The 17,552-nt window shown below is 48.9% G+C and overlaps 1 protein-coding gene and 1 long non-coding RNA gene across 2 annotated transcripts in view; one reads left to right on the plus strand and one right to left on the minus strand.

Moving 5' to 3' along the window:
• Positions 1-14,916, plus strand: part of LOC114669022 (mediator of RNA polymerase II transcription subunit 13-like) — a 306,888-nt gene extending 291,972 nt beyond the window's left edge. The window contains 10 exon segments of the mRNA XM_051920970.1: positions 69-257; positions 2,515-2,956; positions 3,052-3,210; positions 5,803-5,958; positions 8,905-8,945; positions 8,947-9,021; positions 9,023-9,070; positions 11,338-11,499; positions 11,705-11,817; positions 13,047-14,916. Coding sequence (XP_051776930.1) covers positions 69-257; positions 2,515-2,956; positions 3,052-3,210; positions 5,803-5,958; positions 8,905-8,945; positions 8,947-9,021; positions 9,023-9,070; positions 11,338-11,499; positions 11,705-11,817; positions 13,047-13,179 — 1,518 coding nt within the window. The 3' untranslated portion in view covers positions 13,180-14,916.
• LOC127526205 (uncharacterized) lies at positions 11,743-15,128 on the minus strand. Its single transcript, XR_007933840.1, has 2 exons — positions 15,080-15,128; positions 11,743-12,006 (listed from the first exon to the last, which is right to left on the minus strand). It is a non-coding gene; the product is annotated as an uncharacterized LOC127526205 (long non-coding RNA).
• Between the last annotated feature and the right edge of the window lie 2,424 nt (positions 15,129-17,552).

The following is a 17,552-nucleotide window of genomic DNA, read 5'->3' on the forward strand; positions in this document are numbered from 1 at the left end:
GGTGCCCTTCGTGGGGGGCGCTTGGGTAAGTTCACGTGGATGACCTCTCGTGACCTTTGTTTGCCTAGGTGGTACCATGCCAGTACTTGCTGCAGCCCGTGAAGGACGACCACATGCACTATATCCAGCAGCTGCGCTCCCTGGCGTTCTCGGTGTACTCTCAGTGCCGGCGACTGCTTCCCGTGCAGACGCATATCAAGTCCCTGACGGGCTTTGGGCCTGCGTCCACCATTGAGAACATTCTGAAGAACCCAGAGGTGAGTCTTACAGGGCGGCTCTCCGTGTGTAGGTCACCTTACTGACAGTCGTTGGGTGAGAAGTAAGAAGAGGCGCTGCTGGGGGCTTGAGCAGCAGTTGAGCTGAGCTGGAGGGGTCACCTGCATAATAACATGGCTCTGCACGCTAACGCCATATCGAGACTTTATTAGAATGAAAATGGAGTCGTGTGAAAAAGTAAGTGCACCCCATGTGGACCTGAACAGGCACAGAGCTGATCTTCATGCCAGCAGTCGGTGCCTGCAGATAGAGGTGATCTAACTTGACACTTCAGTCATTTATTCAACATAAATATCAGCAGATGAGGGGTGTGCTGGGGAACAGGGAAGACCACCCTTGGGCTCAGAAGTTGGCGATGCCCCCTTTAGCAGGAGTGCCTTCTCGTAGGCTTTGTGCAGACCTGCCCACCAGTCTCTGACTTTGACTTGATGACATTTCTCCTTTACCTGTAAGTTGTTTAGGGGTCCCTTGTACGTCCTGCCCGTTTCCAATCCCACCACCACATTTTAATGGGATTCAAACCCGGGCTTTGCCTCAGCCACTCCACAACCCCTTCTTCGTTTTTGTGAGCCTTTGATATGACGCAGAATTCAGAGTTGACTCAGTGACCGCAGGCTGCCCAGACCAACCCCAAAGCAGAACATGTCCACCTCCATGCTTGACATTTGCCCTGAGGTTCCATCTTCAAACATGTCTGCTGCGCCTGTGGCCAAACAGCCATCTCATCGATTCCTTCATCTGTCCAGACGGCCTGCTCTTTACCTAGATGCCTCATGCCCTACTGTCTTCTTGCTCGGATGTTCTTTTCCTGGCACACCTCACTTTGGTGCCATCTTGTTCTGATGGCAGATGACTGCACTTTGACAGCAGTTGCTGTCAGACTTCTCTGCAGATCCCACGATGACATTCTTGGGTTCTTGGAGATTCCTGTTAGTATCAGACGGTCAGCTCTCGGGCCGCCAGCCAGTGCTGGACCAACGAGCAGGCGTTTGAGATCTGTGCCACTCGCAGATGGTGGAGTGATTGATTTCACATCATTTGGCCATCTTTTGAAACCCCTTGCCAGACTTCTTTCTGAAGGATCTCGGCATGAAGACACCACACAGGTTAGTAGCAAAGAGAAGATCAGACCCTCAATGTCTGTCAGGCCCACCTGCAGACTCCCTAAGCAGCGTCTCCTCATTGGCACCTCATCTGGAACACCTCACTCTGATCTGATAAATGGTGGGGTGGACTTACCTTTTCCATGTGACAAATCTGCATTTTTGTTCTTCAAGATTATAACAATGAGTACGCCGCCCTGCCAGTCTGACGTGTCATTTGTTCAAGTAGACCACCTCTACCTGTAGACGATGTTTGCCTGGTCAAGTGTGATGACAATGTTGAGCATTTCCATGGAGTGCACTTACTTTTTCACAAGACTTTGCATGCTGTAGCCTCCCTAACTGGTTGATCAGGCCCCAGACTGGCATCCTGCCGTGTGCCATTTGTTCAAGTAGACCACCTTGATCTGTGGGCACAGTTTGCCTGAAGATCTACTGTGTGATGACAGGCCCACAGTTTCCACGAGGTGTACTTCCTTATCCCATAACTGTAGTTGTAGAGATCGAAGACTTGAGGGGTCCTTGCACAAAGTCCACTGTGGTTTACCATTAGAGTACTCGTGCTGACCGCTGTGGCCACATCCAAAATTGACATCCTTGTAGCATGTGCTGTCTGCCATCAGTGTTGTCACATCTCGAGCCGAGCTTAGCCTGGTCGAATGCCCCCTGCGCGCCATATCTCTTCAGGCGCCTTATCTTTTACACTAAATGCCAGTCTTGCCAGTTTTTGTCCCCCGAGCAGCCATAGACAAATGTGGCCCTGGTTGGGGCTGATCTTGAGTGGTCCACCAAGAGGGTAGCAGCGTGAAATTCAAAGGGCTAAACAGAAGGAGTGGTGCCACTCTGGGACCACTTTGCACTCTTCAGCTCTGGCTTGCGGTGGCTCACTGTCAGGCCTGACCTTCTGCTGGAGACGACTATAGAATGGTCATTCCCTTCATATGCCCCCCTTCACCCCCGCTGGCCCAGCTTGCCTTTCCTCAGGTTTCACTGCTCACTAGCGTAGAGGCTGCAGTGCCCCCCAGCGTGGTCTGCGCCCCCCCCCAAGTGAGTCTCCATTGCACTTTGATGTCCATAATAATAACACGTTTTATTAAATATGCCCGTCTCTGTCTCGCCCTGTTTGTTCCAGCAGCACCCCAGCCCACTGCCATTGTACTCCCCACCCTTTGTCCTAAGCCCAATGCGCAACAAGCAATCCGAATTGGGAGAAGCAGCCGGGGAGGCCATGCAGCACTTTGGCGTGCTGTTTGTGGGGTACTGCCTGTCCCATGACCAGCGCTGGCTCCTGGCTTCCTGTACGGATCAGCATGGCGAGCTGCTAGAGACGTGCGTCATCAACATTGACATCCCGAACAGGTACGTGAGGCAGCTTTCACTTTTTACAACCCGTAGGAGGACTACAGTCGGTTAAACTGATGACTTGTTTTACAGGGCACGTAGGACCAAGGTGTCCGCCCGGAAGATGGGCCTGCAGAAGGTGTGGGACTGGTGCGTTGGCATTATCCAAATGACATCACTGCCCTGGAGAGTGGTGATTGGCCGACTGGGTCGCTTAGGCCACGGCGAGCTAAAAGGTAGGTGGGGGGGCGTGTTGACGGTCCTTTCGCGCCAGCCTGCCAATTGAATGAGCTCGGCTCTGACTCAGGCCTCTCCTCGTTGATCTTTCCAGACTGGAGCATTCTTCTGGGGGAAAGTTCTCTGCAGTCCATTACGCGGCAGCTGAAGGAAACGTGTCGGATATGTGGGATCTCCCCCAGTGACTCGCCTTCCATTCTGAGTGCCTGCCTTGTGGCAATGGAGCCCCAGGGGTCCTTCGTGGTGATGCCAGGTAAGTAGTCGCTTAAAATGGAGGAAGGGGAAAGGAGGTGAAGCACTGAGGCTTAACGTGGAGAAAAGAGCGGAGCGCCGATGGCGTCTTTGTCACTCGGGTTTGCTGTTTCTTGTCAAGTCCCCTTAGCTTTGGGTCTTTCGTGTTTTCACACCTGAATGTCGCTGAACGTCTGCTTATTTTTATACAACAAGTGCAACTGCGTCCTCTGCTTAATTTGTGCATTCTGTGTGCCACAGTACCTCCATCCATCTGTACTCACGTCTACTGACTTGCACGCGGCTGCGCTCCACTAGTGCACCAGTTCTGGGTGGTCTTTATCACATTTATCAGAGCACTATGCGACACGCGGGCATTGCGTTTATCCGTACAACGTCTGGAGTCCGGTTTGCTCGCAGTCTCAAGAGGAGGTGTTTCAATGGAGGCTCGAGGCCTTTCTCTTGTACGTTCTGACATTTATCTTTCAGGCATGTGTTTGTACGTCGTAGCTTGGTGACGTAACGTGCCTTTTGTGTAATAACAAAAATCATGAAGTTTGGAAATGTAAAAATGATAGGTATAGGTGGCTGTGGGTGTCCAAGCAGATGTTTTTAACTAAACTCTCTGTCCGTGGAGCCGCCCGGCCGTGGAGGACAACACGCTGCGTAGTCCTGCTGAAGTCCTCCTGAAATGCACATCGGCTGGATCGACGAAAGAAAGTTCTCTTTTGAGCTCTGTGAGTGTTCGACATCTGCTGATGAAGGAACAGCGTCCATTTCAGACGCCACCACTTTCTATAAGCACATCCAGTTTGTTTGTTTATTTATTTATTTATTTATTTTCCCCAGGTGTAAAGAATTTCTCATTGTGTCTGTGCTTTTTAGTGCTCATCTTTCCAGAACAAAACTAATCTCTCATCAATAAAAGAAAATCTGAGACGAGACTCTGGTCGTGAGATTTTATTCAAGTCCCGCCCTCCTGTCAGCCATATTGAGCCACGCCCTCTCACCTCTCATTGGTGGGAACGATTTTGTCATCACACTTCCTGCGCTCTCAGCTCTTATACATTTTTATGTTTTCCTCACTTTAAGTTCCCAATTAAAGTAGAAGTATGATGTCCAAATCTTATTGAAGAACTACGACCTGAAGGGTTATCAACAGAAGACATGAGTACATGGGCAACCCTAGCACCGAGAAACGATGAAGTTAAACGAATTAACACGAAAATAGTCGATCAGTTACACGGCAAATTGGTGAAATGTGTATCAATAGACTCTGCTGAGACAGTCAGTGGTGAGGATGAGGAAGATGAAATCATCAGCTTACAATATCACAAAGAATATCTACAACCGTTAACACCGTCTGGTCTTCTACTGTTGACAGAAGGACGTATCGTAATGTTATTACGTAATTGATGTCTGAGTGATGGGCTGTGCAATAGGACAGGATTAGTTGTACTGAAAATTAGTCAAACAATTCTGACGTGTACAGTTTTAACAGGCGACAAGAAAGGTCGTGGAGTCCACCTAACATGAGACACCGAAGGAGATTGTGATATGCCATTTGTATTAAAACGTTTAGCGTTTCCCGTTAGAAGAGCTTTTAGTGAGACAATTAACAAATCACAGGGAGAAACATTCGGAAAAGTCGTTTTATTTATTAGAGAGAGAGAAACGAAATTCACTCACTCAGCGTTGTCACGATGAAAGTCCAAACACGGAATCAACATTCAATGTGACACTGAAGAAAGTGGATTCTAAAAATTGTATTTACTGAAGTTTAACGGTAAAAATTTTAAAAGTATTTGTGTGTTAATTTCAAAGCCAAACAGAACAAAAATGTATAACGCAACAAATACTTCTAATGCAACATGAAACATAATTTACTTTTAATTTATTACATTTTACTATTTTTTAATAAGGTTAACTACTCGCTGTGATATAAAATAGTCGATTATATTATGTATATGTAACAGTCAGTCAGTCATTATCCAGCCCGCTATATCCTAACACAGGTTCATGGGGGTCTGCACAGGGCACAAGGCAGGAACAAACCCCGGGCAGGGCGCCAGGCCAACGCAGGGCATATGTGACAATTCCCATGAAAGTAACAATCAGTTTAAATTGTACATCCGCACCCCCATAACGCAAACGGCAGAACTGTGAAGTGACAAGCACGTAGCACCAGGCCAGGGGTTGGCAGAGCCCCCCAGTCCCAACCAATAAACAAGGCCTTTAAATTTGAAAACACAGGGAGGAATTGGTTTCCTCCGGGCGCTCCGGTTTCCTCCCACAGTCCAAAGACATGCAGGTTAGGTGGATTGGCGATTCTAAATTGGCCCTGGTGTGTGCGCCCTGCGGTGGGTTGGCACCCTGCCCGGGATTGTTTCCTACCTTGTGCCCTGTGTTGGCTGGGATTGGCTCCAGCAGACCCCCGTGACCCTGTGTTCGGATTCAGCGGGTTGGAAAATGGATGGATGGATGGATGGATGGATGGGAGGAATTGGCAAGAGCGGCCTCTAGTGGCCACTGCTGCCTCCCCCAGGACTCCTCCGAGGTGTGTGCATTCGTTTAATCTGCAAGCTCTCTTCCTTCTTTCTCCCTTCCCCTCCAGACGCTGTGACGATGGGCTCGGTGTTTGGCCGCAGTACGGCTCTCAACTTGCAAACCTCACAGCTGAACACCCCACAAGACGCATCGTGCACTCACATCCTGGTCTTCCCAACCTCTGCCACCACGTCGGAGACCTACACCAGCGAAGATAACCCCGGTGAGTGGCCGCATTTGCTTTGCTATCTGGGCTGTAAGCGCTGGGTCTTGAGTGGGGTTGGCGAAGGTTCTGAAGTGGCTGGCGTGCTGCCGGCGGGGCCTCGGGCACCAGAATTGTGCCCGCACAAGGCAGAACGTTGAAGGTCACTTTACACCGGTGACGCCTGCCTCACAGGTGCGAGATTCAATTTTCTTAAATCACTTTAAATGTTAATTTTGAAACACTCAGTCGAGCTCAATAGCTCGGAGCCATGGCTTCATTTACAAGATGTCGTAATTAGCCTTTACTGTGCGGCCGGAGCTAATAAAAGGTTTTGTGTTTTTAAATGTCTGCTATTAAAGTCAAATCCAGCCAGGGGCTTCAGAAGAAATCTGCCAAGGAAAGCCCAAGGACCGTGAAGTGCAGACGTTTCGAGATCCTCAGGATTGGCTGCACCATTTTTACACTAAAGCCCAGTTCAGTCCACAATCCAGCCAGGACAGTGAGAGACCACCGAGCCCCCCCGAGTCTCATGTTGCTCCCCGTGTGTTTCCAGCAGCACACAAGGCCGTCATTGAAGGATTCTTGCCTGGTCCTCAGGTGTCATCAACAGCTCTGCAGTTCAAGGTGGCACAGGGCATCGCTTTCCCACTGGGCTGGGATTCTTCTAGAGATACGTTTGGCATCGGTAACGGGGTACTGCCATGAGAAATGCTGAAAACACAAGGGCCTGCTCTTCTAGTTTAGGATGTCACGCACAGGGCCACGGCCCAGAAGTATAAACGGTGCGAATGTGCCCACTGTGAAGCATTGAGATGGCGCTTATATTGTATTCTGAGAAACAATAAAAGCAAAAAAATGTTTTAATTGCGTCATTTTAAACGCAGTGCGGCTTGATCTGATTTCCTGCCGCGCTCGTTTCGTGATTGCTGCTGTCGCCGTTGACCACACGGGTATTCTCCGGATGTCATTTTATACGAGCGATACATCGGACTGTTAAGAAGAAGGGCGGCGGCGGCCATGTTGTTACTAACCAGCTTCATACACGTGTGTGGTTTGGCGCCACATTACTTCTTATTCATCTGAAGACTCCACCCTGCGGACGTGAAGGGAAGAAGAACGCATCCAGAGGAAATGGAGCCAAGAATCTGGGCCTTTTGTTGTCTGAGATGGATGACATTGCCTCTTCAAATGTACCAGTCCGGTCAGTTTCACGTTTGGACCAGTGCCCCGTAGACCCTCAAGAGCAGGCACAGTGGTCTTTTTACATTAATCTCGTGAGAAGGAGCCGAGTGTTCTAAGCTCAGCTGCAGATCATTCTGGGAAACTGGCGGATGTCCCAGCAACACACTGATATAACTAAGCTGTGGCTGGGCATCACTGGCATACAATGCCAATTATTATGTGCCTTTTTTATTTTTGTTCAGTTGGTAAATCTGATAAATGCCCTTTGTTCTGGGCACAAATCTGAGTGTGTGTCACAAGCACTTGGATCCACTAATCTCGTTTTACCATTTAAAGACGTACCTTCATTTGTGCCAACGTGTGAGGCCGGGCAGTCGGGTCCTCTGGGCTGGGCCTACACTCGGGCGTATGTGTTTAGGCTGGCAAATTTCAACTGTCGCAGAAAGGCGGTGAGTGGCCTGCACTGGCATGGTGTCATCTTCCAGTGGGTCTCAAATGCTTTGTGCGCACGTCAAGCTGCTCATAGGGTAGCAGGTAGAAGTGGCAGCTGATTTTAGGCCAGCAGCACTGTACCCTTCACTTGGGTAATGTTGGCCAGTCGTCCAGCGTAACATGGCAGTCTCTGACGAGCTCCTGTCTGTCTGATGTCGTACTGAGAGAATCAAGAAGGTGGGCCCAAGACCTGGAAACCCCGCCGGAGGAAGACGGGACAAGTTCAACCAATTCGATTTTTATTCAGTCACAGATGAGTACCAGGATTCTACGCTGCAAGGCAGAAGAGCAAAGTGCCATTTTTTGATTGGCTTTTTTTATAATTTCTTCTTCCTCCTCCTTGTTCCCCTTAATCAAAAAGCATAATATCGTTTATTTAAGTATTTTACGCTATTATTTTTTTATTTAACTTGTCCAATAGACCCTAAAGAAGGAGAGGTCATCTTTCCTGTGTCAAATAGACGGGGCGTTCCTAAAGAATCTGGAAGTTGTCCTGGGTCAGCTTACTGCACCCTTGTCTTACGAGAGACGCGTGGATGAACGACCTGCCGTTACAGCAGATCAGCTTTGCCCGCGATTCACCCACAGTAGCTGCCAGTCAGTCACACGGTAGACCCCAGCACAGTCAGGCGGCTCGTCGTTGGCTGCCAAACAGCGCTGAGCTCGTCTCTCATCACACAGAATTATTATCACAAGCTCAAAGGGAATCCACAGCTGGACAATCTAAATTGTGTTTTCCCAGAATTCACTGCACTTCTGTTCAGCTTGACCCAATGCCTGGCACCCGCCCGCCTTCGCCGCTGCAGTCGTTAAGAGTGACTGCGGTGGTGTGAGAAGGGGTCCGTTATCTGGTCGTTATCACAGTACCACGGCCATATCTGATTTTTACATTAGCTACAGATTGTAAGGTGGAAAGTTAGACTGGGACACTACACGTGTAACTCAACGTGAGAATAATCGGGTCAGGTCACAGACGAATGTGACAAGTGACAGATGTGACCAAGAGAGATGGTGTTTGTGGACGATGCCCTGATGAAGAGAGACTCCTTGTCTCTCCCTCATCCTCATTTTAGCCCTTTTGATATTTGAATTTGAGCCCACTGAGCCACCCTCTCAATGAACGGCAGATGAACGGTGACAAGGCCTCACCTCCAGTCCACAGCAGGTCATCCGACATAAGTGGGGCCTCCCGTCAGGACGTTATCAGGGTGGTTTGGGATGTTTTGCTGTGAGCCCGCTGCTACTGAAGCCCTCTCTCATTAATAGGCGCTGCTGTTCTGTCTCCATCAGATGACATGTTTTACCTCCCTTTTCCCGACGAACTGGAGAACTAACATTGAAAGTGAAATGATGCTGATCACCAGGAACCTGCATCCTTCTCCCAACTCCTCCCCTGTCCCATCCCCAGGGGTCTCCTTCTGGGATTGGTGGGGGTTTGCCACTTCAGCAGAGCCGGGTAAGGTGCACAGACGACTCGTTCCCACGCGTCCTTATTCAGAAGAACTAAACACCCCGGGTGCGAGTCGTACTGAAGATGGACGCCATGTTTTCAGTCGTCTTGTTTTTGGTGGCCCGTTGGCCGTGTCCGCTCACTCACTGGGCTGCGCACGGGGTGGGGGGGTCCATTGTGTGAAACGAGCCGAGCTAACGGTCTGGAGAGTTTCAGCATGGCCTGGGTGAGGGTCCTGAACTGATGTTGTTGAAGTGTCCTGTTGCCATTTTAAGAAATCCATTCAGAAACCAAGCGATGATCTTGTCGGGCCTCCACTTGTGTGAATTCAGACCATTCCCTGTTCCCACTTCTTAGTACCCAGTAACGGCGCACTGCACGACTACACTTGACTTGACATTCCTAGTTTTCCTCCTCTTTCTCTGTACGTTTATCATTCGTTTGCTCAGTTTGCTGTTTCCTGAGCAGCTCTTCTTGTCTCCACCCTAGCGGCCCGCTTCTTCTCTTCTCACGTCGGCATCTTTACGTGTTCAAACTGATTAAGTCCGTGTTTGTGTTGTAATTACTGAGTTACGTTTTTCTTAATTTTTCTCTTAAGCTGGCACTTAAGTCTTCAATCTGCCTTAAGAATGATTTAAGATATGAAGAGGTAGGAGAAGTGACGACGAAGGTGGTAGGGAATGAGAACGGTGGCCGTACACATGCGCCACACCGCTGCCCTCTGCTGGGAATTCATTCTACAATAAAATAAAATAAAAAAGAGGAATAACCCTGGAGGTCAATCATCACCTTGAAAGTGGACAGTAGACGTCACGTAGTATATGTGGACCAAATTTCAGGTCAATGGGTCAAATGGTTTGATTTAAAATCCTTGGCAGACAAATGGACAGCCATGGTAGCATATTATAAGATGATTTACCGTATATACTCGTGTATAAGTCGAGTCTTGAAACCTGAAAAATCGATCATAAAATCAGACCCTGAATTATAAGGCTGTTCAAAAATGCGACACTTTATTTATTTTTTTTGTTTTTTTTACATCTTTTTGTCTCCTCCAATCTCACAGTAGTTTCACAGACGCATCGAATTTTGTTGCAGCAGCACAGTTACCAAATTCTTTGACAATGTCAACGACGTTTAATGTAAAACCAGCTTCATATTTTGTTCTGATCGAACGCTCCATTGTAGATAAGGGATGCTCTTACGATAAAGGTGTATGAGGGTGTGAGATACAAAAAACACAAATCAGTGCAATTGTTGCTTCGGAATAGTTCAGGTATTACAGTGTGGTCACCTAGGCGAGAGAGAGAGGTAGGTTAGGAGCACGCGCTGATACAGTGCATTGCCGCACCCAGTGTGCTCTGTGGTTACTCTCTCAGGTGGGCGCTGGCATATCATAATCTCATGGACCAATAGCGTGAGTTTTCTGCGTTTCACTAATACGGCCTACATTATAAAATACCAGAAGTTGTACAGTAAAATCAAGTCCCGACTAATCCGCGAGTAGATACGGTATTCAGATTTTTTTGTCTTTCTATTTGAAAACTGGGCTGACATGTCATTCAGGATATTCTGATGAAGGGTTTAATGGTAATGCACCAGCGCAGGTAGATAAAGTGCCAGCTTGAGTGGTTCAGTGCGATGTTACCCACCAGGTGGTGCCCTTCTGTGTCCGTGTTGATGGTGTGGTGCCCACCTTCACAGCATTGGCCAGACTGAATGTCGTAATGAGATTGTCAGTCGCCAGGCCAGTGCTGGAGGTCATGAATATGTTTGAGGGGAGCTGCGTGCAAACACACACACACACACACACACACACACACACACACACACACACAGACACACACAGAGTCCAGTACCTGAGGCACAACATCCCATCAGAGCAGCCTGAGCCGCAGGGATGCTGTTAGCCATTAACAGAGAACTGGTAATTGCACTTGTAATGCTCGATTTACAGAAGTCGCCAAGTGTGATCATTACTGCGGGGGGGTCATGAAGGTTCACCTTTACCTGTGCGCACTGCCCGCTGATTAGCACACTTTGATGGCTGCTGTGTTAATTGCGCTAATTCTGCGTCTTGTTATGGACCGTTCACAAAATATGCCAGCATCTGTAAACACTTGTTACGCCACACGACATGGGGCCTCCGAGTCCTTGGTGCAGAGTTGCTCGGTGACCTCCGGGTTCCTCTTTGAACTCTCAGAGTCGCAGGGTCACCTCAGAGCTGCCACTTGTTGCTTGTCTTTCACTCCGATTCTTTATCTCGCCTCCAGGGTCAAGGTGAGCGGCTTCTATCCCGGGAGGCCCCAGAAGAACTGAAGCAGCAGCCGCTGGCTCTTGGCTACTACGTGTCCACTGCCAAAGCTGAAGACCTTCCCCAGTGGTTTTGGGCATCCTGCCCACAGGCTCAATACCAGTGTCCCCTGTTCCTCAAGGTAAGCCTATGTCCGGGTCACAAGTGCTCCACCGCCGTCTCTTGCCACGGTGGTCAGGTCTGTCACGTATGGTCAGTTAATTCCATCGCTGTCTGGAGAGCTCAGCGAACCCAAGACGATAAGGGGGGCAGTTAGTGAGTTGTGCCCCCTGCTGTGCTGCCTCTGCGCCTCCTCTCACAGCTCCTTCCTCTCTTTTGTCCTTTAGGCCTCACTACACCACCATATCTCGATTGCTCATATGGACGAACTTGCTGCAAATAAGAATTCCCAAAGGACGCCACATCCCCTGGACTCCAAGATTACCTCAGAGGTGTTAAGGTGCGCTGCCGCAACATAATGGGGGTGGTCCTGACTTCTGTTTGTGATAGGAATAATTTGATTGTCTTCATCTTTGTATGGTGCCCCGTGTGCTAGGTTGTCCCTTGTCCACTTTTCTCTACTTGAGGTTTGGTGAATTTAACCTGCTCTGCATTTGTCCCGTAGCAGCTAAACAACGCGTTGTGCCCACTAATAACCCCCCCCCCCCCCCCCCCAACTGTCACACTTTGTGACCCAGAGCAAAGCAGCCTTTAAGATTGGATGGGCAGGTAAAAGGTTGTCGTAGGTTGCTGAGGTTTGTAAGTCACTTTGGATACATGGAACATGGGAATGCATGCAGACCCCCGAGGGAGCACCACATTTGAAATGCTGATGATGGCTTCGCTCCAGTCAGTCGTGGAGAGACCACTCAAGATTAGGCGTTCAGATGTACACTGGGTGACTTTGATGCCAACCAGGTCGACAGCGCCAGCCACCCTCGTTCTCAGGCCAGACCAAGTGACCCGTATGCCTCCTGCTGTCTTCAGAGCAGCCCTGGGTCCCACTTTGAAAAGTGAGTGTTAGTCCAGCGCCCCGCTAGCGAGTTTGCAGACGTCATGCAAGGTCTTACCTGTCATGTGCTGGGGCGCCATTGGCGCGTGTTGTGAGATAGATAGATAGATAGCGTAGTTGGCAGGATTAGATAGATAGCGTAGTTGGCAGGATTAGATAGATAGATAGATAGATAGATAGATAGATAGATAGATAGATAGATAGATAGATAGATAGATAGATACTTTATTAAACTATAAATAGTGAGCACCCACCCCGGCGCAGCTGCAAGGTAAGTCTGATGTCTCACGTGTGTGTGTCTTACGATGACAGACTCGAGTAAAGGACACCTGAAGCCACCATACCGGAAACTGTAAAGCAGTGAGGCGCACTGAAGAACTGTGACAGGGTCATGTAATCCGTGATCCCCTGCACAGCTGTGACGTGCTGCCCGACTCAAACCCTCGTAGTGTGATGACGGCACCGGAGGGCCCTAGCCCGTCCTCCTGCCGGATGACCACTCCCGTTACGCTCCCAGAAGATGGATTCTGCTTGATCTCCTGGTGCAACAGCCACCTGAGAGACTTTTAGGTTCTGCTAAGGCGACACCCACGGCGATGAAGGAAAGCAGATGACGCCAGCATTCGCACAGGTTCCTGTTTTCACATTAACTGACACCTCCCATCTTGTTTTTGCAGGTTTGTGCTGGAGCAGTACAACGCCCTCTCCTGGCTCACCTGCAGCCCAGCATCCCAGGACCGCCGCTCCTGCCTGCCGGTCCACTTTGTTGTCCTGACGCAGATGTACAACGCCATCCTGAACATGCTCTAGCAGCAACGGAACGGGGCCCCCGGCCTTCCAGACCCTTCTTTGCGAGAGACTTGTACTCGACACGTCTCCCCTCTCTGTTTACAAGATTGCGGAGGACTTCTCTTTCTAACGTGTGTAATGAGCGAGGCAAAGACGGGAAGAACGGCACAGCCATCTCCAAATGAGCGACGAGGCAGTGGGGCAGAAACCTGGGTGGGCAGTGCTGGTCAGAGATGTGCAAAGGAACCAGGCCATAGGGTGAGCATGTCGCTTCTGACTTTTAATGGGACGTGCTTCATTGCATTGGGGCATGTCACGTCTGAAAAACCCTCCAGATTTGGAAGGAAGTACCGAGTCCCACGGTGAACCTGTTAAGACGAAGGTATCTGAGATTGGGAACTGGACGAGACACGGGTCCATCCGCATTTCCGGCTGCGCCACCCGCTGCCTCCCGCAGGTAGGAGGAGGCGGTGGCAGCGCCAGGCTTAGGGAGGGAAGAGCAGCTCCACTCGAGTGATTAGCTGTGGGGCTGGCCCTGGCCGGGTGGGCCCAGCGGCCTCGCCCACCGCCACACAGTGACGTTCTTCCACTTTTGCAAAAAAAAAAAAAAACAAAACAAAACAAAACTTAATCAAAACAAACAAACAAACAAACAAAATGTCGACGCTTGACGAGCACTGAGGCTTAGCGCTTAGCTGACTTGGGGGTAGCGGCAGGTGGGTGAGGGCGTTAGGTGACCCTTGTAGATACGGCGAGCCTGTATTCGTAAAAACGACAAGAAAACAAACAAACAAACAAACAAAATGTATCTTGTGTACAGTGTAAAATTGACCTTTAAAGAATCAGATATTTTTTATTAATCAAGAAGAACACAAGACTTTACAAAATGAAACAATTGAAATTGTAATATTGTTAAAGAATTAATAAGGAAGCATTTGCAAAAAAAAGGGGAAAAATCCAAACAAAAAATTGTAGTTATATATATAAATATATATATATGAATATATATTTTTTTTTTGTTTTTTTTTTGTTTTTTTTACATCTTGAATTTTGTTGTCTTATCCGTCCCTCCCTGAAGTCAGCAAACTATTGGAGTGCACCAATGATTCCGTAGTGGCTTTTTATCGCATGGTTTAAGGCAGAACTGAGGCAGTAAAGGCGAATCCTGGGCTTTGTTACACTTTCTTTTGTACTTTAGGCTTCATGTTATTTAAAAATTAAGTTAAAGAGGAACAAGAAACAAAACAAATGTCTATTTATACGATTTGCTGCACATAAGAAGAGAGAGGCGTGGAGAAGCTGAGCTCACCGTCTCCGTCCCGAGGCGAGGAGGAGGACAGACGCCGGACCCCCCTGCGCTGCTCTCCCGTTCGGTTTCCTTACCAGGACGCACTTCTTTGCAGATCTACAAGCATGTGTGTAAATTTCAAAGAGTATTTTCCAGTTCTAAAAGCTGTACATTTCATGCAAGGGTTCTTTTTCGTTTTTTTTTGTTTTTTTGGTTCCCTTTTTCTCAAATTGTTTTTTTCCTCCTCAAGCAGCTTTGCTGTGGGCTTTGTTTTAATTAAGAAAAAAAAAAAACAACAATAAAATGAGGGAAAAAGAGCTTCACTGAAACAAGTACACTAAACAGCAAGTTTGTTACATCTGACATCATTTTAAATATTGTTCAGATCTATCTTGGGGAAGAGAAATCTGTATCTTTTACACTCTTTTTTTAAAAAGAAGTAAGTTATTAAATTATCGAAAAAATGACAACGTCTGCTGTCCTCTTTTGTCCGTCTGTGTTTGTGACGCCAATGGAAAGAGCGGGGCAGGCAGATGTATGGTGCCCCGTGTGCTGGGTTGTCCACTTGGTGAGTTTATCCTGCTCTGCATTTGTCCCGCAGCAGCTAAACCACGCGCTGTGCCCACTCGTAACCCCCTGACTGTCACACTTTGTGACCCAGAGCAAGCAGCCTTTAAGATTGGATGGTGCCGGTAAAAGGTTGTCGTAGGTGGCTGAGGTTTGTAAGTCACTTTGGATACATGGAACATGGGAATGCATGCAGACCCCCGAGGGAGCACCACATTTGAAATGCTGCTGATGGCTTCGCTCATGTCAGTCGTGGAGAGACCACTCAAGATTGGGCGTTGGGATGAACTCAGCCAGTTCACCTGCTAATGCACAACACGGAAAGAGCGGGGCAGGCAGATCCATCAGTGCGCCTTCAGCCGGTTGGCACCGACCTTTCCGGATATCCACATAGTAGGGGTGATGGTGGTGAAGATGGCGCAGACGCGTATCACTTACAGTACAGCCGGAGTGTCCCCCAGACGTTGCTAATTGTAAACCTTCGCTTGGAGTCTCTCAGAGAGGGTCCTCTGCGTGTTCTTCATCGCACATTCTGCTGCCAGGTGTGTGAACCTCAACGAGCAAACAAAGAGACAAATGAAGGTACTGGGGACCTTGAAAAAGTGACAATCAGGTCACCAGAGGCATGTTGGCAAACATCACAGACAATGTGCTCAAGGAGACGACTGATGGCCACCAGCTCCTCAAGAACGAGGGATTGGGAAACGGGTGGATGGAGTGTTGCACAGGCACAAAATGGTGGCCAGTGCTGCAGAAGGCTGTGTTAGGCGTCCATCTTGAGAACGGTGACATATAATGGGGCCGATGTGCACAGCCCTTCAGGAGAAAACTCTGACAAAGGTCCAGCGGTTGGGCCAACCTTCTCATGGGGGTAAAACTAAAGTGACAGTCACCAGGACAACCTGATGATTTCAGAAAGTGGTATCCTTTACTGAGTGACGGCAAGACTTTTCTAAAATGAATTTAAAGTTTGAGTCGAGCAGCGTCCCCAATGCCTTGCTCTTCAGTAAGATGGCAGTCACCAATGAGCTACATGTCCATGGGAGCTAGCACACCTCCGGTGCAAACGAGGATGTAAATATAAAAATGAACCTTCTGTCTTTACATCTGGACTTTGAATACAAGCGACCAGTGGTCTTCATACAGCAGGTGAGACCTCCAGGTCCGCTGCATAACTTGTGGAGCTGGGCTGATAAAAGCCTCCTGGTCGCCACGCTAAGGTCGTCCCGGCTTTCTGTGGTGGGTGGTCCGTCACTCTGCTCCACAGTCGCACTGACTGGATACTCTGGGTGCCCCCCTTCACCCCAGAATCTGCACGTCATTTGTTCTAACGTGACTTAAGCCCCACCAAAGAGGGGCAGGTGCAAGTCACCATTTTATTCAGTGCCAGCCAGCCATCCATCCTTCCATGTTAGAATAAGATCAAACATGGTTGCCATCTTTGCAGCTTGGTGGGTTTCCCGAGCGTAATCTTGGCGGCTGGGTTTTAGAATTCTCGATATCTCTGTGGACTGGTAGACGCTTGTGACTTGGTGTAGGCACCCGGTGTAGGGGGTGCCAGTCATCATCCTCATTGTTCGGTTTAATTGTTGACCTGTGTGCTGTTGGTCCTTGGCCTGCCGTGTGCCACCCACCCAATGAGGTAATAAGATGGTGTTAGGCTGCTGTTCAGGTGAGGCGCTGTCGGAAGGTTGGCGCCCTGTCCTGTCCACTACCACCCCCAGATGTTGAGTTGTTGTTATGGGGTAGGAATGTGCTGTTGAAATATAGAGTCCGCTTCCTCTTAGCACGTTTGTTGAGATGTAAGCAACACGCTTTGGTCTTTGAGAGACTCGGCTACAGACTTCATTTCTTAAAATGGTCACTCACAGTTGACAGGTCTGTTAGCAGGGCAGCCCACGTCCTGTCATTGGCATGTGCACGTTTCCTGCTGCTAGCAGATGGTAAGTTACAGTCCATTCTCATTGTTCCTCAGGAATGCTGCAGATTGTGAAGCATTGATCCTATGGGGAAAATGGAGTTGGGTACTGGTGGGGGAAGACAGGTCCAGGCGGACGTGCCAGCCATGCGCTCTTGTCCCTTGAGACTCCATCATTGTGTATGGAAACCTTGTTGTGACTTTTACTTCTTCTACAGTCACCTTCTGTTGTCTTTTTAGGTGCTGTGGCAGCAGGGCCGATGCAAGGGTCTCACTCACACATCCAGTTGGCAGCAGTGACAGGGGGTCTGTTCAGCGGGCAACAGGTAAACCGATGACCCGCACTCTCTGGGGATTCCTGGTACGTGGGGAACAGTTGTAAGCGGCGGTCCCCATCACAAATGGGGTGTAATGACTTACTTACCAAGACCTCTCTGTGCCGGGCAGACACCGCCATTGAGTGTGTAGTAAGTAGGAAGTAAAAATGTGAGGTGTGAATACACAATGGGGGGGGCGGAAAATCAAGAGTCCACCTTATGAGAAGGATTTAGGGGTCATAGTGGACTGACAGACAGTGTTGAGAAGGTATTAAGAAGAGTGTCAGGTTATATAGCGCCTTGA

This window comes from Erpetoichthys calabaricus, chromosome 18, assembly GCF_900747795.2.
Source record: "Erpetoichthys calabaricus chromosome 18, fErpCal1.3, whole genome shotgun sequence".
In the NCBI taxonomy this organism is placed as follows: domain Eukaryota; kingdom Metazoa; phylum Chordata; class Cladistia; order Polypteriformes; family Polypteridae; genus Erpetoichthys; species Erpetoichthys calabaricus.